This window comes from Diospyros lotus, chromosome 6 (assembly GCF_014633365.1).
Source record: "Diospyros lotus cultivar Yz01 chromosome 6, ASM1463336v1, whole genome shotgun sequence".
Classification (NCBI taxonomy): domain Eukaryota; kingdom Viridiplantae; phylum Streptophyta; class Magnoliopsida; order Ericales; family Ebenaceae; genus Diospyros; species Diospyros lotus.
The window spans coordinates 31,168,506-31,191,772 of NC_068343.1; the positions used below are offsets into that span (position 1 = coordinate 31,168,506).

The 23,267-nt window shown below is 39.5% G+C and overlaps 1 protein-coding gene across 1 annotated transcript in view; it reads left to right on the forward strand.

Moving 5' to 3' along the window:
* The window catches only part of LOC127803409 (uncharacterized), a 109,906-nt gene that overhangs the window by 80,300 nt on the left and 6,339 nt on the right, over positions 1 to 23,267 (forward strand). The window contains exons 7-12 of the mRNA XM_052339609.1: positions 6,511 to 6,591; positions 7,729 to 7,947; positions 8,115 to 8,257; positions 14,375 to 14,541; positions 15,192 to 15,409; positions 15,706 to 15,798. Coding sequence (XP_052195569.1) covers positions 6,511 to 6,591; positions 7,729 to 7,947; positions 8,115 to 8,257; positions 14,375 to 14,541; positions 15,192 to 15,409; positions 15,706 to 15,798 — 921 coding nt within the window. The remainder of the gene's footprint in view (positions 1 to 6,510; positions 6,592 to 7,728; positions 7,948 to 8,114; positions 8,258 to 14,374; positions 14,542 to 15,191; positions 15,410 to 15,705; positions 15,799 to 23,267) is intronic.

Consider the following 23,267-nt stretch of genomic DNA (forward strand, 5'->3'; position numbering starts at 1 on the left):
ACGCTATTGGGGAGAAGCTGTCTTGACAGCCACATATCTCACCAATAGGCTTCTTTCTAGGAATCTTGACCTCCAAAGTCCTCTTCAGCTTCTTGCTAAGGCATTCCCAGAATTTATTCGAACAAATCTTTGCCCAAGAGTGTTTGGTTGTTTGGTTTTTGTTCATAATCATTCTCCTCATAGAGGGAAATTGGATCCTAGAGCCCTTAAGTGTGTCTTTGTTGGATATTCCTCCACTCAAAAAGGTTATAAGTGTTTCCATCCTCCATCCAAGAAGCTGTTTGTTTCGGCTGATGTAAGCTTTGTGGAGGACCAATCATATTTTGATATGACTGATATTAAGGGGGAGACCAATTCATTGGACGAACAGTCAAGGGAATTCTATTTCTCAAATTTTCCAATTTCTTCTTCTCCTTCAAATCATCCTCAAGATTTCTTAAATCTGGTTCCAAGAGAGAATGTTCACTCTTCTTCTCACCCACTGCAAGTCTATTCAAGGAGAAAAGGTCCTGATTTTATCTCTAAGCATGTTGAATCATCTAATCCTTGTGTAGATCAGTGCAACCCTCAACCTGATTCACCCAAGAGTCCTAATTTACTTCAACCTACAGTCTCTACTGCTATACCGGAACCTATTTCAAGCAACACCCAGCCATCTAACCCACTTTTGGATGACCTGGACATCCCAATTGCCTTAAGAAAAGGAACCCGAGCCTGCACTCAACATCCCCTACATCTATTCCTTAGTTATTCTAAATTGTCTCTGACACACAAGGCCTTCTTGACCAACCTTAATTCCATCCCTATCCCAAAAAATCTATCTGAAGCTTTAAGTAATGATAATTGGAAGGAGGCCATGAAGGTGGAGATGACTGCTCTTGAAAAGAATCAAACCTGGGATTTGGTCCAGCTACCTAAAGGAAAGAAAACTGTTGGATGTAGGTGGGTATTTACAGTGAAATATAAATCAGATGGCTCTCTTGAAAGGTACAAAGTTAGGTTAGTGGCCAAGGGTTATACACAAACATATGGTGTGGACTACACTGAGACGTTTGCTCCCGTCGCAAAAATGAATACTGTCAGAATTTTGTTGTCTTTAGCAGCTATGTTGGACTGACCATTGTATCAATTTAATGTTAAAAATGCTTTTTTACATGGGGATTTAGAAGAAGAAATTTATATGGAAGTTTCTCTTGGGTTCGGATTGACTAATCATGGAGAAAATGTTGTATGCTGATTGAAGAAAGCCCTATATGGGCTGAAACAGTCTCCCAGGGCTTGGTTTGGGAGGTTTACAAAGGTGATGCTTGGTTTGGGCTATAAACAAAGTCAAGGAGATCATACTCTTTTTATACATCATTCTAAAATGGGTAAACTCACTGCTCTATTAGTATATGTTGATGATATCATTGTGAGAGGAGATGATAAAGACGGTATTGATGCCTTGAAAAAATGTTTGATTCACGAGTTTGAAATAAAAGAGCTAGGCAATTTAAAATATTTTTTGGGTATTGAGGTGGCTCAATCTAAGGAGGGTATCTTTATTTCACAACAAAAATACGTGCTGGATCTTTTACAGGAAACTGGTATGTTGGGCTGTAGAGTAATTGATACTCCAATTGAACAAAATCATCGTATTGGTGCTGACCTCAAAGAAGGGGCTGTTGATCGAGCATCCTACCAACGGTTAGTGGGGAGGCTCATATATCTTTCTCATACAAGGCCAGACATTGCTTATCCCGTGGGCATAGCTAGTCAATTTATGCATAACCCCAAAGAAAGTCATCTTAAGGCTGTACACCGTATTCTTCATTATCTTAAAGGCAGTCCCAGTAAAGGCATTTTATTTAAAAAAGGTGGTCACATGTCTGTGGAAGCATACACTGATGCAGATTATGCTGGATCCCTTGTTGATAGACGGTCAACCTCGGGTTATTGTACGTTTCTTGGTGGTAATCTTATCACATGGAGAAGTAAGAAGCAAAATGTGGTGGCTAGATCTAGTGCAGAGGCTGAATTTAGATCTATGGTTTTGGGGATTTGTGAGTTGTTGTGGCTCAAAATAATCTTGGCAGATTTAGAGATCTGTTGGACAGCTCCTATGCGGTTATATTGTGACAACAAATCTACTATTAATATTGCCCATAACCCCGTCCAACATGATAAGACTAAACATATTGAAGTTGATCGACATTTCATTAAAGCGCAACTTGAAGGTGGCTTGATTTGTACTCCATTTGTTCCTACTGGCGAACAACTTGCTGATCTATTTACTAAAGGGGTTTCGGGTAGCATATTTCACAAGCTTCTATACAAGATGAGAATGTATGACATCCACACTCCATCTTGAGGGGGAGTGTTAGAAGATGTGGCTGATTCATATTCCTTATGAGGCTAATTCATGTTGATTCATATTCCTTATGAGGCTGATTCATATTGTTTCATATCCACGGGAGTCCATGAGAGATTTATTTAATTACTTTGCTTTCCTTATTTAAGAGATTTGATTGTATATTATGTCTTGTATCTTTTTTGTATATTTCTTTCTATATTCGGTTGTTGTAGCCTTCCTTTTATTTCTTGGTAGTTTCCTACATCTGCATAAGGTAGGCTGTATAGTTTCCTAAATCTGCATAAGGCAGGCCGTGCCTATGCTGTATAAATTTACATCTTGTGCTGCATCTTAATGATAAGTCAGGTTTTTTATTCTTTTCTTGACATTTTCAAAAAACGAAACATCCATACTGATAAAGAATTTTTTTGTGTGAGGATCATAACACTTATAGCCTTTTTTATGTGAGGCATAACCCAGAAAAACACATTTGACAGCCCTAAGGTCAAGTTTAGAACGAAATTGATTAGGTATATGAACATACACAGTACATCCAAAAACTTTGATTGGAAGATCCGAATGTAATCGAGCGTAGGGAAACACTTCTTTCAAGCACTCAAGAGGTGTTTTATAATTTAATACTTTAGTGGGCATCCTGTTTATCAAATAGGATGCCGTCAAAACAGCTTCACCCCATAAATATTTCGGAATATGCATAGAAAACATTATGGCACGGGTGACTTCGAGTAAATGTTTGTTTTTACGTTCGGTAATGCCATTCTGTTGAGGAGTATTCCGACAAGTAGATGTGTGATGAATACCTTTTGTTTTCAAAAAATCCCCTAAGTGTTCATTAAAATACTTGGTGCCATTGTCAGAGTGTAAAATACCAATTTTGGTTTGAAATTGATTTTCAATCATAGTGTAAAAATTTTTGAATAAGTATTCCACTTCAGATTTTTTTTGCATCTAATAAATCCAGCATAAACGTGTATGATCATCAATAAAGGTAACATACCAGCGTTTTCCAGAAAGAGTAGAAATTTTAGATGGACCCCAAACATCATAATGAATTATATAAAAAGGTTTAGAAGCTTGGTAAGGTTTTGGTAAATATGTAGAACGATGATTTTTTGCCAAGATGCAACTGTCACATTGAAAAAGTGAATAATCTATTCCTTTAAACAAATCAGGAAAAAAATGTTTTAAGTAGGCAAAACTAGGATGGCCAAGTCTAAGATGCCATAGCATAATTGTGTCTGGAACATAAATTGAACTAGTATTACTCAAGCCCTGAGCTTGTTTATTACTAGCAGAGATATCATCAAAGTAGTAAAGGCCTTCAATCATCCTAACACGCCCAATCATAGTCCCCAAGGTCTGGTCCTGAAATTCACAATGAGAGTCAAAGAAAGTAACACGACAATTAGAATCTTTGCATAGTTTACTAATAGACAAAAGATTGCAGGGTAAGTTAGGAACATGAAGGACAGAGGTGAGATTAATAATCTCAGTTAGTTTAATAAGCCCTTTGCCTGCAATGGGGGAAAAACTACCATCAGCGATTCTGATTTTTTCATTCCCAGAACAAGGAGAATAGGTATTAAAAAAATGAGAAGAACTAGTCATATGATCGGAGGCTTCGGAATCTATAACCCATGGAGAGAAATGAAGACAAGAAAAGGCATTAGGTTTTCTACCTGTGTGCGCCAAGGAAACACTAGGAATACCAGATGAGGAATTGGATTTTAATAGCTGCAAGAGTTGATCAATTTGCTCTTTGTTGAAGGGACCGGTATCAACCCCATTGGCAGTAGGGACCCCACGATGGCTCTTTTCTCCTTGCTTACTGCTCTTCCAATTAGTCGGTTTGCCATGAAGTTTCCAACAAGTCTCACGAGTATGGCGTGGCTTGTTGCAATGGTCACACCAGACTCGAGGTCGTTCATCACTCCTACGCTAATAATTTTCAACCTTATAGGCAGTAATTAGGGCAAAATTTTCAAGAGACTCACCAATGGTCTTTTTTCCTAGCATGACACTCCTTCGACTTTCTTCTCTTCTAATTTCAGCAAAGACATCACCAATAGGGGGAAGAGGAGACCGGCCAATGATCCTTCCACGCACTTCATCGAATTCGATATTGAGACCAGCAAGAAACTTGTAAATACAGCTATCTTCAACCAGTTTCTTGTGGTGGTTGCAATCATCTGTAGATTTCCACTCATACGTGTTGAAGAGATCAAGATCTTGCCACAATCGCTTCAAAGAGTGAAAGTACTTAGTGACAGAATCATCTCCTTGTCGGACCTCTCCCAATTTCAGAGTCAATTCAAAAACTTGAGATTGGTTCCCCAAGTCTGAGTACATTTGATTTACATTATCCCACAACTCCTTTGCAGTAGGATAGCACATATAATTGGAACTGATATCTTCATCCATGGAATTGACCAGCCATGTCATTACCATGGAGTTTTCAGCATCCCAAATGGGGTGCAATGGATCATCTGCTGCAGGTTCTTTCTTCTCCCCTGTGATGTAGCCAATTTTCCCTTGGGCGCGAATATACATCCGGACAGATTGAGACCAATGAAGAAAATTATCACCATTTAAACGAATGGTGGTGATTTGAACAGAATGGGTCACTGGAATTCTGGTCTGGATGGCAGCAACATGATGTGGGATGGATTCAGATGTAACTTCTGATATAACGGAACTAGTTGGAAGTAGAAGAACAGGAGGAGAAAATCAGTGAACAAAACTTGGGAGGTGGCTGCTGATGTAAGGATAGCAACAACTTCTAGGATGCAGCGGCGACTTTGGGTTGTGGTGGCTGATGATTGGATGGCAACTGAAATGGTCGCGCTGGGTGTGGCGGTAGACAGCGGTCAACAGCGTGAGAACGAGCCGCGTTGACAGGCTCTGAAGAGGCCACAACCGATGGCTATGCGCGACCATTGACTATGGAAGATCGATGGCTATGCGCGACCAGTGGCTATGGAAGACCGATGGCTATGCGCGACCGCTGGCTTCGGAAACAGTCGCGTTGATGGGAATCGGACCAGAGGTCGGCGGCGGTTAGGGTAGCCGATAGCAGCAACGATTGGGAGGGCCGATGACGTCAGCTAGGGATGGCTGTATGCTGATGGGTATCGGATCTGATGGATGAAGAGGCAGCGTAGGTTTCACAAGAAATGGAAGGTTGTGATTAAAAGGCTGCCTAGGGTTTTTCACAGTGTATGGTTGTGATTTAATCTGCTCTGATACCAACTTAGAAATTATCAAAGATAATGTCTAATTGAATACAAAATGAATGTGTACAATATCCTCTTATAAGGAGAGGATTATTAGCAAAGAAGGAAAGAAAAAATAGACAGCATCCTAACATCCTAATTTACATTATTGCCTTTCTATATTTACATAATATTTACATAAAACACTGATCCTAGAGATCAGCCTTAATTGAGCATAATTCTAGTAAACGCCCTAACAAACTACTTACCATGCATCCCCACATTGCTGGATGAAAGATATTTAGTGTATCTAGCAACCTATGTGAACCTTAATACCACCTCTAATGTGTGGCTACAATATTTTGGTCATTGCTTGGTGCAATGGTTAAAGTTTGGCAACCCACTTTTGCTGTGGTTCCATTAGTGTGGTGTGGCAAGCTCATAAGGTTCCATGTGGGTATTGGCTCTCTATGACGTGGCATTTTTACTCGCCTGGCGGTGGTGTGGGGTACTTAGTAAGCCAGATTCCTGAGTTGGCTCATATGATGCTTGCCCTTCCTTGAATCTCCCCTCGGAATGACTCACTTGGGCTGGACAATGCATGTGTTGCCTCATCCTAAGCCATAATCACGAAAACCTTTATTGTCAAGCTCAGTCAAAACTGTGTCCCTTGTACTACTCTAATATCTTGGCTGACAAACAAGAACAAAGTTTTAAGGAGGGTTGAGAGTTGCATGAGCAGAAGGTTTTAAAATTGAAAGTGATTTGGATTTGCTTTAACTGACAAGCCACAATCTATAGAGATTGGAATCACGAGTTTTAAAGTCATTATTGTTAACAATTTTGGACCTAGCTGTCTTTCCAGTTTTGCTGTTTTGTGAATTTAATTCAGAAGCTACTTTTGGCCATTTTAAGCACACTTCTTTTACTTATTTATTGTTCCAGATTGTTAGATTTCAAGACAAAGAGTCACATCAAATTTTTCTTGAACCAGAAGGCCGGAGTGTACCTGAGCTTTATGTGCAGGTAAGCACAGCATTTCTTTTCCATTCTGTTCTTTTAAGCTAGTAAAATTCCCTTCTGAAATTGGAGGAGAATAAGAATTCTCATCTCATGCTATCTCCTATCATGTACTCAACTGAAAGGAAAATTTTGGCAAATGGATGTTTGATATACATTCCTCCCCTTTTTTGGCAGTTTCTCTGAAGATAAGTCTAACTCCATCATGTATTGTTGAGTCCAGCATGGGCAAAAATTTTCTCCAATCTGCATCCCATGTATATATTCGAGACTAAAGATGATAGGGATAAGGATGGAAGTATTTTGATAATGTTTCCTATTTTGATTTCAAAGAATTGATTTAGATTAGGATTTATTTTGTTACTTTGATTTGTTTCCATTTTTGGATGATTGTAGATATTATCGGATTTGTATTCGAATCATAATAGAAATTCCTAATAAATAGGTTCATGATGCAACTTTTTATTTAGCTTTTGATGATTGAATTATATGATTTCCCCTTCTTGAATTTCTTTCTTCTCTCTCTCTCAACTTTTCTCCTTCTTGCTTCTTCTTGGCTGCTTCGCTTCTCTAGCTTTCTTTTCATCTTCTTCCTATTCTTTTTCTCTTCCTTCTCAACTTTCCATAACTTTTCATTGCTGTCCAGCATAAAAAGAACTTGAATCTTCTCTGTTTTTTGGATTAAAACAGCCAGTTAGATCTTCTGTGTTCAGCTACATGTATACTTCGTACATCTAAAGCCTTATCCATTTCTAAGGATTAGCAATATTGTGTTTCCTCCTCACATCATTTTAGTCAGTGTCTTCTCATCTCACATTCTGTTCTACTTTGAGTTAAATTACATCTGTTGCAGATGCATTAGAATATTTCATTGCCGAATGCCAGACCATTAGCCATCATGAAATACCAACCATGTGCTCTCTTGTATGAAATGATCTGATGAAACCATCCTTTTCTGAAATTGAAAACCTTAAAACCTTTTCTTGGCTAAGACAAGGTACTGAAAGCAGAAGAGGCATGATAAATCTATTATGGTGAAAATCTGAAGAAGAATAATTCATTCCAAACAATGCCCCTTACAAGCAAATCATATCATCTTTCCTTATTCTTCTTCATAGAATTCTATTCTTGCTGCCCTTGCAGGGGTTTTCAACTGGTTTACCTGAGAGATTACAGCTACCGCTCTTGAGAACTTTACCTGGACTTGAAAACTGTTCTATGCTGAGGCCCGCTTATGCTGTGGAGTATGATTACTTACCTGCTTATCAGTGTGCTAGGTCACTCATGACAAAGAAAATCGAAGGACTTTTTTTCTCTGGTCAAATAAATGGAACAACGGGCTATGAAGAAGCTGCTGCACAGGTTTTATATTCAAAAGACCCCATATTCTATCTAAAGTTCTCATTGGTGTAGATTGATGCATGACAGATTTTGATCTTGATCTGGTTGGAAAGGCATATTGTTTTACTAAGGCATCATGCTTATCCATGCATCTAAATAACATTTTGTGTACTTTTTGTTCTATAAAGGGAATTATATCTGGAATTAATGCTGCAAGGCATTCAGATGGTAAGCCTCTCATTATTCTAGAGAGGGAAAGCAGTTACATAGGGACTTTAATTGATGATCTGGTTACCAAAGACCTGCGAGAGCCTTACCGCATGTTAACAAGGTATGTGCTGTAAAATATCTCTGACATGAATGGTCGGGATTTGCAATTCATATTAGTTATTATGTTCATCTGCTGTTGATATAGTATATTCTAATTGTTCACTGGAAAATTTGAAGAATAATCTTATATAAAATTATTAACACAATGTTGTAATATGGGAGAAAGATGGTCCCTACTTATGTTGTTTGCCAGTTGCATCATGATATTTATGAGTCTTAAATGAAGTTTTGCTCTTTTTTTTTTTATCTAATCGGTAAATATGTATAAATGATCAAATGTACAAACAATCACTGGGCATACCCAGGAACCATGGATAACATCCAAAAACTATAGGCCTATAGCTAGGCTATCAAAAAGGACCAAACCGAGGATACATAGTAAACATTACTTTATATACAAAGGTTTTAATCCTATGAATAAGCCCCTCCACAGAAGGCTGAACATTATAAAAAATAAGGCAATTCCTTACTGCCCATATTTGATAGACTGAACAAGCAAGGGCTATTTTCTTAGCATTGCGTATCCAAGAGGATCCTCTGGCATCTTTCTTCAGCCATTTGAGGGCACTAGGGATCGAAGTCGTGGCTCTGGAAATGCCAAACCACGTTCTTATATGCTCCCAGACTGCCGAACTGACCGGGCAACGGAAAAATAGATGGCCGACAGATTCCTCAGCCCCATTACACAAGGGGCAGGTGCGGTCAATGTCCAAAAATAAGAGCTTGTCACGAGTTAGGATGCTGGATCTAACACATAACCATAACATGAAGGCATGCTTAGGAACAAGGCAGGGATGCCAAACTGTCTTCGCCCAAACCTTGACATGCCCCTTTGGCCGAAAGAACTCATAGGCAGCATGAACATCAAAAGTAGGACCATTGGCCCAGCTCTCAAGCAGGATCCTGGCAGCCTCTGCTGACCCTCGAGCCTCACACATGGCATCCCTAATAAGCATCATCCTTTTCATCAGAGGGGAGTTGTCATTCCAGACCTGCCTCTGCCAAATGGAAGCCGTATGGAAGAATTCCTGATGGATCCACTGCCTCTGCATGTGTGCCAATACCAGGTTGTTGTAAGACCTGCAGAACTAGGGCTTGAAATTCATGGTTGCTGCTACTAGTTTACATTCAAACTTCGTGTTTCCAATTTCTAATATTTCAAAAGATATCTAGATTTGTCACCGTAGATTTTCGCTGTAAAATATCAGAATGTCCTCTTTGTACATTGGCACTTTTGTTATGTTGCACAGCAACACAAAATGGAAAAATGATACCGATATTGATGCTTCTCCCTGCAAATTATGCCTTCATCCTTGTCAGGCTCTGAATTTTGCAAAAAATGGCATATCTACTAGTTAATTGTGATTTGTTTATAAATTGATTAATTGAATTGTCTTGAGATATTATAAATCATACAGATAACAGATTCCTAAAATTTGATTTGCATCCTTTCAAGTGGAATATTTGTTTTGTGTGGAAAATAAAGTGAATCCCATTTGTTCTTTTGGGGCTACCGAACAGACAAGGTTATAATAGTTAAAAGTTGGTACGCAATTTGTATTGTAGACTCAATAACGTTGCATAAAATTTTTGACAGATTGCTGCAAAAGCCATGTGAAGCTCAATAGAATGCCATATGAATCTCCTAAATTTAGGAGCTGTTCAATGTAATTGTTTGATGTTTATGAAATTCACTTCCAGATTTAAGCATCAGATGGTTCAGTAATCCGATATGGCAGTTTCTTAACTTTTCTCTATTTGTATCTGCTTAACTGCTAATTCTATACTTATTAAAAGTAACTTATATATGCTAAACTGCTATTATATATATATTTTATGCTGTAGAAACAGAGGTTCTGTGGGAGGGTCTGATGATCCTCCATATTTTGAAATTGAAAATCTTTTCAGGATAGTTATCTTATTCCCCAAAAATTCAGTCCCAGAGTGTAATGCCCCATCCTTCCAGGCACGTTACTAGGCCAAAACTCAAGGATTTTTCCCCTATTCCCCCTTAATAAACTAAGGTTAACCTAACCCACTCAAGTTAACACTTTCAACTCCTCAAGGGTTGACTCAGTAAGTTTAGTTTACCCTTATCCTCTAGTGGTCACACCCTTAATTAACCGACATCATCTCTTTATTTTGTTTAAGGGTAACTAAAATAGATTGTGAAGCATTAGGATCGAATCTTGAATTCTTTCCAATGTTTAGAAACATCCTCTTTAATGTTTGAAAACCTTTTCTTGGCTTGGCACAAGAAAATTTCATTTCACGGACAATAAATAATTAATTTTCAGAATCCAGTCCTAATCTGCGGCACCCCATCCCCATGACAAGGTATGCCTCCTATTAGACTTATCTTTGAGTGTATTAGCGTGGCCGTGACCTTCCATGTCCCGTAGATCAACCTAGGTCACAAAACCAAGGTACATCCTTCGCTTGAGCTAACATGAAAAGTATGTACTTCATTGTGTAGGACCTGCTCAATCTCCTCCTCAAGAGTTATCCCCTTTTATTCTATTGGTTTCTAATTTTCGTTTCCAACCAAACTTGTAGAATAATTTAATTCCAAGCATGATTCAAAAACATAGCAGTTTGTATCACATAATCAACTAAGTACAGCAGTGTTTAAGTTGTACAAAACATTCTACTAAAAGCACATACATAATGTCTTACATATTTCCTCTCATCCTCTAACCCCTGGTTGGTCAATCTCCCCATCCCTTGCATGGTTTGAAATGTTGAAACGCAATGCATGAGAATAGAATTCTCAGTAAGACATGTCTTGGCAATGCAACCACACATTCATAATAATATACACACATTTCACGAAGTCAGCCCCTAAGCATAACCTTCTCCCATTCTCCAGCTGCTTCCTCTCCTAGGTTCAAGCCCTCCCATTATCCTTTGGCATCATTCACACGGTCTAAGGGCTCCACCCTTGGCCGAACATTAACAACAAATATTACAGCACATTTATGGCTTTAACCTTCATTAACAACACATACTTGATTCGTACTTTCGTGCAACATGCCCACATTTTGCACACATATCATGAACACAACATGTCATTTTATGCATTAGGCTGCCATCAAATCATTTCATGCATAATACCAACGTGGAGTAACCATAAACATGCACTTACCTTAAGTTAAGCCTTAGTTTCTTCAAACTTCCTTTAGCTTTGTAGCAGGTCTTTCTTATTTCTCAGCTGCTTCTCACTTTCCAGCAGAACTTCCTTACTACCTTCAACTTTCTCACTCTAGCACTTTTTCTTATGGAGATATTCTCACTCTCATTTCAGTTGTTCCTTGAAATGAAGGTGGTCTGGCCTATTTATGGGCCATGTAAACACCCTACTTCTCTGCTGAAGCAGCAGAGTACATGGCAGCCCCAGTGCCTGCCACTTGGCTCCTGTTTGGAGGCATTTTCCTGCTGAGACAGCCAGCTACCTATTTCAACTGCCACCCTTTTGTCTTTCTTGTTGCCACCTAGATGAAAGCCTTTCTTGTAGGAAGACACATCACGTATATGCTTTAGCAATTCAGTCACCTCACCATGTTTCTAAAACCTACTGCAGATTCCCTATAGCTGGAACTTCACTAATTCTTGCTTAATTAACCATAATCCCCTTAATTAAGTCCTTAATCGAACTTCCTCATTTCTTAACCAAATTAATAATTTCCATATCATTGGAATCCCTTTCTATGCCTAACAACATATTTAAAATGCAGATATTTGTCTCTTGATTTAGTCCCCAAAAACTGATTTTAAATTCAGCTGCTTATCTGAGGTTTCACCAGCTTGGCAAACCTTAACATATTTTGTTTTAGCAACTGTCTAAGAATAGCTCCTCACATTTTTTGAAGTGTCATTTTGGGACCCTGTTCCAGTGTGTATTAATAAATTTATGGGGTGTCACATCATCAGACACTTCCTCTTGGTTCAATTATTTGACTAAGCAAATCTTATCCAAAAATTTCAAGTTATATCTTGTTGGATTCCTCTTTGAAAGAGCTACAACATATCCAAAATTCAGGGCAATCCAACTTTGTTTGACCACTTAAATTATTGCACAAAGTTAGAAGACATTCAAAAATTTTGAAGCGATCCACCTATTCTGGCTTTCCACAAATTTGTCTCAAAAAAAAGACCTTTTTGTTGAAACTTGGTTTTTTTTTTTTTTACCTACATTCTAAACAGTTGTTTTGAAACAAGATCTCCTCTGTTTTGGAACTTGTCCCTGTTTTTAACCCAGATTTCAGCCTTGGTTTCAGAACTTTGTCCAGAGACTAAACTTCCATGAAAAACCTTAAATGTTTTTGGTGTAAAATCTTGTGTAACTTATTTTGAAACATATATTCATCACCCAATAAACTCACAAACATCATTCGCATAATCAAGAACAATCCCTTTATCAAAAACATCATCTCTCAATATTTATTTTTTCGGTAGATATTTCTCTCAAGAGATTTGCGAAAAGAAATAAATGTACATCTTTACATCCCCAAGTAAACCGACCTTACTACAAATCTGTAAAAACTACAAAATCAAGAAGGAAAATTATGCCATGATCGAATATCCTTAAGGCATATAACCATCATTTTTTTGGGATCTTTCAACATGATAGTTATCAATCAAACCACTTCATTTTCTTTAGCTTGAAAATCATCGACTTCACAACCTAGCACATGGAATGTGCTATATAAGCAATGAAGCTTAGTAATCCAAAACAAGTTTTCAAGTATGAAGAAGCCATCACTTATCATGTATAAATATCAGAACATTGCATACCAACATCTAGGCATCACTTATACATGCTTGAAATATTTTCCAACTCAAATGAAATCATAGCCATACCCCATTCATTTCTTTTGAGGCAAAACCATTCTAGAGCATAAAATCTTTTACCTTAAAAAGCTTGCTTGAAGATATTAGAAAATGCCTAGCCCCACCCACCCCCCAACTCTCTATCTCTCTTGGTTTGGTGGAGCAAAAAGGCGAAATGGGACTAAGGGTTGCCTTTAATACTTGCTCTGCTTGTAAGGGTATTTTTTGGTCTTTTGTCACATTGCTTGCATATAACGTACATCACTTGTACATTTCTTTTACTTGCACTTAACAATCAATTTCTCTCACTCTCTTGTACCAAGCTTCGAACCCTCGACCTTGGGATTATTCTCCAAGTTATCATGCTCACCAAGATTGAAGGAAGCTCAGTAATAGTCAATTTTTTACTCTTTATCATTTAATCAACATTTACCACTTACACATGCCATCTCTTGTCATGCATGGCTTTTCTATATTGAGAGTAAAAATAATAATATAAAAAGATAAGTTAGCCTTCTATTTATCAACTTAAACTTTTAGATGAGATGGTGGTTAACAATTCAACATGATAATAGAGCAGCTAACGGTTTTGAGTTCAAACCTTATTGCTAACCCAATATTTAAGTAGTTGCATGTGTTTGGACTAGTTATGCAATGAAACTTGGTGCCCTAGCCACACATTAGGGCATATGTTGAAAGTAAAAATAATATATAAAAAGATAAGCTAACCATCTATCTACCTTCTTGAGCTTTTAGACGAGATGATGGTTAACAGTTCAACACTCTTGTGTCCATCTAGTGACATCTGGCAGTCACATCACTCACACAGTATTTTCTTGCCTCATAATGTGTTTATGACCGCATTTTATCTGCAATTCACTAGTCTTTATACCATCGGGCTCATCTCAGCACAAGGAATCCAATCTGACATCTGTTTACATGAATAACCCATGCTCGAAGGTCAAGTTTTGGGATTTCCAATATCCCTGAGCCATGAAAAAACTGGGAAGTCCACTGTCTCCACTGTCACATTCTCCATTATCTTGTTGATGTGGAAGTCTACCTGATAGTCAACTGTGGCTCGAGTGACGAACAACCAACCTTTTTGTTAGGGATTTCTTGAAATTTTCAATACATAAAACTTCAATATTCCTGTAGAGTTTTGATTAAATAAATACTTAATTACCTCAAAAAGGTACAGGATATTACACAGGATTATTTGTTCATTACCAATTTGTTTGTTTCGTATATCTGCCTATCTTATATGTTGTTCTTTCTTTCTTGTTAGCCGCTCAGAGCACAGGTTGCTGCTCCGATCTGATAATGCTGACAGTCGTCTCACTCCATTGGGCTGTGAAATTGGTTTAATAGATGATAGACGATGGAAAATATATCAGGACAAGCAAGCTCGGATCTCAGAAGAAAAGAAGCGATTAAAAACTGTCAGGATTTCAGGTTCGCTTTTTAGTTATTACCTTTTGTCAGAAGAAAGATGCAAGATTCATCAAAATTTCCCCTGGGGTGAATGAGCAGTTGAGATAATTATGTTATGTATGCACATAAGTTGCAAGTTCCACCTTTTCCAGCCACTACCTGACTAAAAATGCTAGCTGAATGAATAAAATTAGAACTAGTCACGTCCCTTATGAAAGTATGTTCTTGGAAGAATACATATAACTGACACAAGGTGTTACAGTATGAATGAAAATGAGGAAAATATTCATAATATTTTTTAAGTTCCTTCATGATTTCCACTGTATATGATGGTACAAGAAATTAATGAGTAGAGGGAAGAGAAGTTGGGGTGGGGGGTTGGGGGGCATGGAAAGTTCTACGTTAGGCATTGGACAGGAGTGTTCTGTTATCCTATAAGTTGAGGGTTTAGCAAACCTAGACATAGTGATGTTCACTAATGTAAGCATTTCATTTGAAACTAGATAACCGTTGTTCATTTTGACTCTTCACCTCTTCCATTGACAAATATTGGGCATACTCTTCTTATCTATTATTAAGCAAAGTTAAACTTTTAGAAGAATAATTCTCTCAAACTTGTTTTGCTTTTAGAGGTATGGAAATGCAACTTTCTGTTATGTGTTTGCTTCCAGGTGGAGAATTGGCTTCAGATGTTACTCTTTTGTCTGGTCAACCAGTGAAGGACTTGTCAACATTGGAAACTCTCCTTAAGAAACCTCACATACAGTATGAAGTTTTTGATAAACATGGGTTTGGAAACAAACTTCTATCTAGAACGGAGAAAGAGTGTGTGGAGATTGATATCAAATATGAGGGCTTCATTTTACGCCAGCAAAACCAGCTGCAGCAGGTTAATAATCAATCTAGTACATTTTTGCAATTTCATTTTCGATTTGGAATGAGTTTTATGTTTTCCCTGGACCTGATTTATTTATTGAGCATTTGAGATTTTGGTTTCATGAACATATCACTGGTGACCCAATAGTATCATGTAAATGAATGACCCAATAATATCATGTAAATGAATCTTTGTTCAGTGGGATATATCACGTTGATGCCAATGGATTGGTTGTTTCTTGAACATGTCAGATATATTTTACTAGGCATGTCAAATTGTTTACTTATTTCTCCTTATCCTACTTGTAGATGGTTCACAAGCAACATACACCTCTTCCTGAGGATTTGGATTACTACTCAATGACAACTTTGTCACTTGAAGCAAGGGAAAAACTATCTAAGGCATGACACCTTCTATCTCTAATCAACAAAAAATTTTTATGTTGCTAGAAGATGGTTAATTCTATGCTGAATTACTGTTACCCTTGATATAAAAAAATGCTTTATGTTGTTAATTTGATGCTAGTTGTCCTTGAGGCACTGACAAAGTATTTGCTTGTTCATTTTGAAATATAATTGATTGTGTAGCATTTTCTTAATTTCTAGACTTGCATTTATTGCTTATATCATGTGTTGGTATTTAGTAATCAACAAACTGATACAATCATATTGGGACTCTGGAACCCCATCTGCAGTACTTTCTTTTTCTTTTTTGTTTTGTGAAACTGACTTCTCAACAGGATTTAGCAAATCCTGATGCAAATTCCAATATCAAAGTGGGAATGTAGGTTGTTGCTTGGTATGAGCATTTGGTGCTGGAATTATGCTAATCTTGATCCTAGAATATTCTAGGATCAATGTATTATGTAAATAATATGTAAATATAGAAAGCTAGTAATTGTAGGATGTTGCCAATTATTTCCTTTTTGTTTTGCTAATAATCCTCACCTTAAAAGAGGATGTTGTACACATTCATTGAAATGAATCAAGACATTTTTTGGGTCTGATTTCTAAGTTGGTATTAGAGCCAAACTAAGTCACTGCCGGCGCCTCTATGAAAAACCCTAGGCTGCCCTATCATTCATCTTGAATCACCAAGCCGCCAGCGTCTCTCCTTCGGCAACCCTCCGTCGCTACTGTTCTCAGATCTGTCGGCTCCTTTCCATCGGAACCCTCAATCGCTGCCGATCACAGATCCTCCAACGCCATCCCCAAACAACGCCGACCGCATTCCCAGATGCCACCGACTGCTCGCGATCTCTGTGTCGCCACCTCCCTGCGTCGCCACTTCCTAGTGTTGCTATCGCCACCTCCCAGCACTGTTATTGCTGCTGCCACCTCCTAGAGTCGTTGCCGCCCTTACACCGACAACTTCTTCCCTGATCTTGTTAACCAATTTCTTCTTCCTCAGCTATGTTCGAAGTTACCTCTGAAATCTCTGTCGTTACTGTCCCAACAAAAATGCCAGCAACCCAGCCAACCCATTCTATCCAAATCACCACTATCCGCTTAAATGGTGATAATTTTTTTCGTTGGTCTCAATTAGTTCAGATGTATATTCGTGGGCAAGGGAAAGGCTATCTTACCGGGGACAAGAAGGAACTTGCAGCGGATGACCCATCCCATCCCATTTGGGATGCTGAAAACTCCATAGTAATGACATGGCTGGTCAATTCCATGGACGAAGATATCAGTTCCAATTATATGTGCTATCCTATTGCAAAAGAATTATGGGACAATGTAAATTAGATGTACTTTGACTTGGGGAACCAATCTCAGGTTTTTGAATTAACTCTGAAATTGGGAGAGGTTCGACAAGGAGATGATTATGTCACCAAGTACTTCCATTCATTAAAGTGATTGTGGCAAGATCTTGATCTCTTCAACACATATGAGTGGAAATCTACAGATGATTGCAACCACCACAAGAAACTAGTTGAAGATAGCTGTATTTACAAGTTTCTTGTTGGTCTTAATATCGAGTTCGATGAAGTGTAAGCGAGGATCATTGGTTTGTCTCCTCTTCCACCTATTGGTGATGTATTTGTCGAAGTTAGAAGAGAAGAAAGCCGAAGGAATGTCATGCTAGGAAAAAAGACCACTGGTGAGTCACTTGAAAATTTTTCCCTAATTACTAATGCTACGACCTACAAGGCTGCAAATTACTAGCGTAAAAGTGATGAGCGACCTCAGGTTTGGTGTGACCATTGCAACAAGCCACGTCATACCCGTGAGACTTGTTGGAAAATTCATGGCAAACTTGCCAATTGGAAGAGCAGTAAGCAAGGAGAAAAGAGCCACTGTAGGGTCCTGATACGAGCCTTGGCGTAGGATCTAGTCACAGGTCTAGACACGAGAGAATCTCTTTTTGGAGCTATGGTGGATTGGTGAAGGCATACTCGTCCTTGACGGAGCCCCCTCCTAAGAGAAAACTAATTTCTTTTGAAAGAATCGATATCCTCTTATTCCATAGTAAAGCCCTTTATATAGGCAGCTAATAACAATGGAAAGATAAATCCTAAATAACAAGCAACTAATTACCAAGGACAAACAGATCCTAAATTATAGGATCTGATTTAGGATCTTGGCTATCAAAATAAAACAAGAAAGGAATCAAAAATAAACTTTTAATTGGCAAGTAATCACTATGGATTCACTGCTGTTGACTTCCTTTTTTGATAATGCCTTCCAATAAAAGCATCCATATCATCACTTCCCCTCCCGAACTTGAGCTCAAAGTCTGGATAAGCTGCTTGGAAGTGTTCAACCGGTTCACATGTCGCATCCTCATGAGTGCATCCTGCCCACTGGACTAACAGCTCCCAGTTGCCTCTATTGAGCCTGCTTCGAATGATAGCCTGGGGGGTGGCTAAAACCTTGCCATCTCGTATTGGTGGTAAATTGCCCATCGCGACTGGTGGAGGTCCTTTATACTCCTTGAGGAGAGACACGTGGAACACATCATGTATTCGACTGCTCACTGGAAGTTCAAGCTTGTAAGAAACCGGGCCTACTTTGGCCAGGATGCGAAAGGGTCCAAAATACTTTGGAAAAAGTTTATGATACTTCTGTCGTGCTATAGTAAGCTGACGGTATGGTTGAAGTCGCAGCCATACCCATTCTCCAACTGTAAAACTCAATTCGCGATGCCCAGAATCATAAGTGGTCTTCATCCTCTGTTAGGCTTGCAAAAGCTTGTCACGAGCAGCTGTAAGTACTGCATCTCGCTCCTGGAGAGCTTGATCAACTGCTTCAACCCTCGTAGAACCCACTGAATAAGAAAGAAGCCGAGGAGGCTCCCTGCCATAAACCAACCGAAACGGGGTGGTGCCAAGAGCAGTGTGATAAGAGGTGTTGTAGCAATATTCAGCCCAGGGTATCCAATCAACCCACTGTTTCGGACGATCGCCTGTGAGACATCGTAAGTACATCTCTATAGTTCGATTAACCACCTCGGTTTGACCATCCGATTGAGGATGGTAAGTTGAAGAGAAGGCCAGTTTGGAACCACTAAGGCGAAATAACTCCTTCCAAAACGTACTAAGGAAAACCTTGTCTCGGTCCGAGACTATGGATTCTGGCAACCCATGGAGTCTAAACACTTATGCAAAGAAAGTAGTAGCAACAGATATAGCAGTGAATGGATGAGCTAAGGGTAAAAAATGGGCATACTTTGAAAGTCGATCAACCACCACCATAAGAACTGATTTACCCCGAACCTTAGGTAACCCCTCCACGAAATCCATAGAAATGTCAGCCCAAACCTGTTGTGGCACCATAAGAGGCTGACGTAGTCCGGCAGGTTGCAAGTTTTGCCATTTACAACGCTGGCACACTATACAGTGCTGCACAAAGTCGAATACAGCCCGCTTCATACCCTTCCAATAAAAATCCGAACGAAGACGTTGTATGGTCTTTTGCCCACCCTCATGAGTCATATCATGGATGGCTGAAATAATGGTGGGAACAAGTGGGGAGGTAGGCAGAAGATATACCTTGCCCTTAAAAAAAATCAGCCCATCGCGCACAGTCCAATCGGATCCCAACTCCCCGTGTTCAATGCGTTGTTTGCAGGTGTAACAATTCCTGAGAGGCTGCTACTTCTTGTCGAACTGCATCAAAGATCTCAGCTTGAGGAAAAGAGACTACCATGAGTTGGAGGGAGTCTTCATCCCGTCTAGACAAGGCATCCGTAGCTTTGTTCAATTTTCCAGCCTTAAATTCCACCCGAAATTCAAAGCCCAGCAGTTTGCTTATCCAGTGTTGCTACGGGGATGTGGTGAGACGCTGTTCTAACAGATACTTAAGGCTAAAATGATCAGTACGAATAAGGAAGCGCCGCCCCCATAGATAGGCCCGCCAATGAGAAACTGCCTTGGCCAATCCTATCAATTCTTGTTCGTACGCAGCCAACTTGAGGTGCCGTTCAGCAAGCTTACGGCTGAAAAAAGCAATGGGATGGCTGTTCTGTTGTAAGACCGTCCCAATCGCACTGCCCGAAGCATCACAATCTACCACAAACTCGTCCTCGAAGTTGGGTAACTGTAAAACCGGAGCTGCTACCAGAGAGGCCTTTAATTTGTTGAAAGCAGCATTAGCTTCTGCGCTCCACTGGAAGGCATTTTTCTTCAAGAGACTTGTTAAAGGGGCTGCCACTTGCCCATAATCTTTGATGAATTTTCTGTAGTAACCTGCTAAGCCAAGAAAACCCCGTAAAGCCTTGACAGATTGCGGTGGCGGCCAATTAGTGATGCCCTTAATTTTTATCACATCAACTTCCACTCCACCGCCATGGATGACATGTCCTAGATAGGTCACTTGGGACTCACCAAAAGAACACTTGGACTTCTTTAAGAACAACAGATTAGTGCGTAAGAGTTCAAAAACTATTCTCATATGTTGCCTATGCTCAACCCATGTTTTGCTATAAATTAATATGTCGTCAAAGAAGACCAAGACAAACTTACGTAGATGAGGCTGGAAAACTTCATTCATTAAACTCTGAAAGGTAGAAGGGGCATTAGCTAGCCCAAAGGGCATGACTAGGAATTCAAAGTGTCCATGGTGAGTTCTAAAAGTTGTTTTCTCCACATCCGATGGTGCCATCCTGACTTGGTGGTATCTCGATTGCAAATCTAACTTCGTAAAATGCTGTGCCCTATGCAATTCATCTAGTAACTCATCCACCATGGGTATCGGAAATTTATCTTTGACAGTGTGTGCATTAAGCTCGCGGTAATCTACACAGAAACGCCAAGAGCCATCCTGCTTCTTGACTAAAAGTACTGGCGAAGAGAATGGAGATCTACTAGGTCGAATGATCCCTTGTTGCAGCATCTGTGCACTGTTTCTCAATCTCATCCTTCTGTAGATGTGGGTACCGGTAAGGACGTACCACAACTGGTCCCGACCCAGGTACAAGAGGTATGCGATGGTCACACTCACGATTAGGCGGCAACCCCGAAGGTTCCATAAACAGGTCTGAAAATTCAGCTAGTAAGCTATCAAGGATTGTAGTAACTGAGTGCTGAGTTTGCATCAAACTAAGTCGTGGTTCTGCCTTTGACGGCTGTCCTCACCACAAGATCTGCTTCCCTTCTAAGACAAATTTCATTGTCAAGGAACCGAAATCCCATAAAATTGGTCCAAGAGTGCACAGCCATTTTACTCCCAAAATCACATCGAACCCTTCTAATGGAATAGTATAGAAATCAGCATGGAAGATGTCGTCTCCAACCTGCAATGGTACCAACTTACAGATGCCCATACTAGGTACACGTTCTCCATTTGCCACACAAACTTTGAGCCCTAGTTTTTTCCTCACGTCTAGACCCAAACTTGATATTAAACCCTCACGCAGAAAGTTATGTGTGCTGCCGGAGTCGATTAATACTGAAACATTAATTCCCAACACTTTGGCTAACAACTGCATGGTAGGGGAATTGCATGTTCCACTGATGGCATTTAAAGAAATCTCAAGATCTTCCGTCTTGTCTTCGTCTGATTCATTATCAGCATCTGGGACCTCAATCCAAAATAACCTTTTACATTTGTGTCCCAGTGTATAGGATTCATCACAGTTATAGCAGAGTCCTTTGGCCCTCCTTTCAAGCCATCTTTGCTCGTGTCAATCTCTTAACAAACGGTGCGGAAGAAGTCACTTGATTGTTGTTCCCCATTGGTCTTGCCATATGTCCTCCACCCTTGTTAATCGGACTCTTATTCGAGGAGATCAGAGATGCGTTGCTGTTGGGTTTTGGAGTGTGCCAACTTGTGTTAGTTCGTGAGGATAAGGTTCCTTGCGAAACCCTTTGCTTACGCTCTAGTGCTCTAGCCATATTCATGGCAATTCCAAGGTTCCCTGGCTGCTGTAACTCAATGTCAATTCTAAGTTCTTCTTAATCCAGCTGTAAAAAGATCCACTTGTTGGTGTGGTTTAAGATCCGAAGTCCTGGCCAATAGCAACTGGAAGTGGCGTTGATATTCTTCGACAGATCCGGTCTGTTTGAAATTGGCTAGTTCTCCCAAGGAGTTATTACTCATGGGTGGCCCAAATCTCACTTGACAATACTCCTTAAATTGCTCCCAGTTCAGATCCAACTCCTCTTGTTCTACTTGATCAAACCATAGTTGTGCCTCACCCAACAGATGGAATGCAGCTAGGCCTACCTTATCTCCTTCAGCAATCCTTTGATTGGCAAAGAATTTCTCGCACCTTTTTAGCCATCCTAAAGGATCATCAGTGCCATCATAAGTAGGAAATTCCATCTTGGAGTATCGCGGCACCATAGATCCGCCTGACTGCAACTCTGATTTGTTTCCTAGACCCGAACTACCACTGCTGCCATGGATCCCACTGTCTAGTCCTTCTCCGATATCTCTGCCAGGTCCCTTCCCTTTTTCCCTAACCGAGATTGAAAGTTCCGCCATCTGTTCTTTTAGTGCGCGTTGCCATGAAGACATTTGTTCCATAAAGGCATCCAGCTTGGCTACCCAATTCTCCGCATCACCCATGACCCTAGGCTCTGATACCAAGTTGATACGAGCCTTGGCGTAGGATCTAATCACAGGTTTAGACACGAGAGAATCTCTTTTTGGAGCTATGGTGGATTGGTGAAGGCAAACTCGTCCTTGACGGAGCCCCCTCCTAAGAGAAAACTAATTTCTTTTGAAAGAATCGATATCCTCTTATTCCATAGTAAAGCCCTTTATATAGGCAGCTAATAACAATGGAAAGATAAATCCTAAATAACAAGCAACTAATTACCAAGGACAAACAGATCCTAAATTATAGGATTTGATTTAGGATCTTGGCTATCAAAATAAAACAAGAAAGGAATCAAAAATAAACTTTTAATTGGCAAGTAATCAATATGGATTCACTGCTGTTGACTTCCTTTTTTGATAATGCCTTCCAATAAAAGCATCCATATCAGGTCCCTACTGCCAATGGGGTTTATACTGGTCCTTTCAACAAAGAGAAAATTGATCAACTTTTGCTGTTGTTAAAATCCAATTCCTCATCTGGTATTCCTAGTGTTTCCTTGGCACACACAGGTAGAAAACCTAATGCCCTTTCTTGTCTTCATTTCTCTCCGTGGGTTATAGATTCCGGAGCCTCTGATCATATGACTAGTTCTTCTCATTTTTTTAATACCTATACTCCTTGCTCTGGAAATGAAAAAATCAAAATCCCTGATGGTAGTTTTTCACCTATTGCCGGCAAAGGACTTATTAAATTGACTGAAAATATTCATCTCACTTTTGTTCTTCATGTTTCTAACTTAGCCTGCAATCTTTTGTTAGTTAGTAAACTATGCAAAGATTCTAACTGTCATGCTACTTTCTTTTACTCTCATTGTGAATTTCAA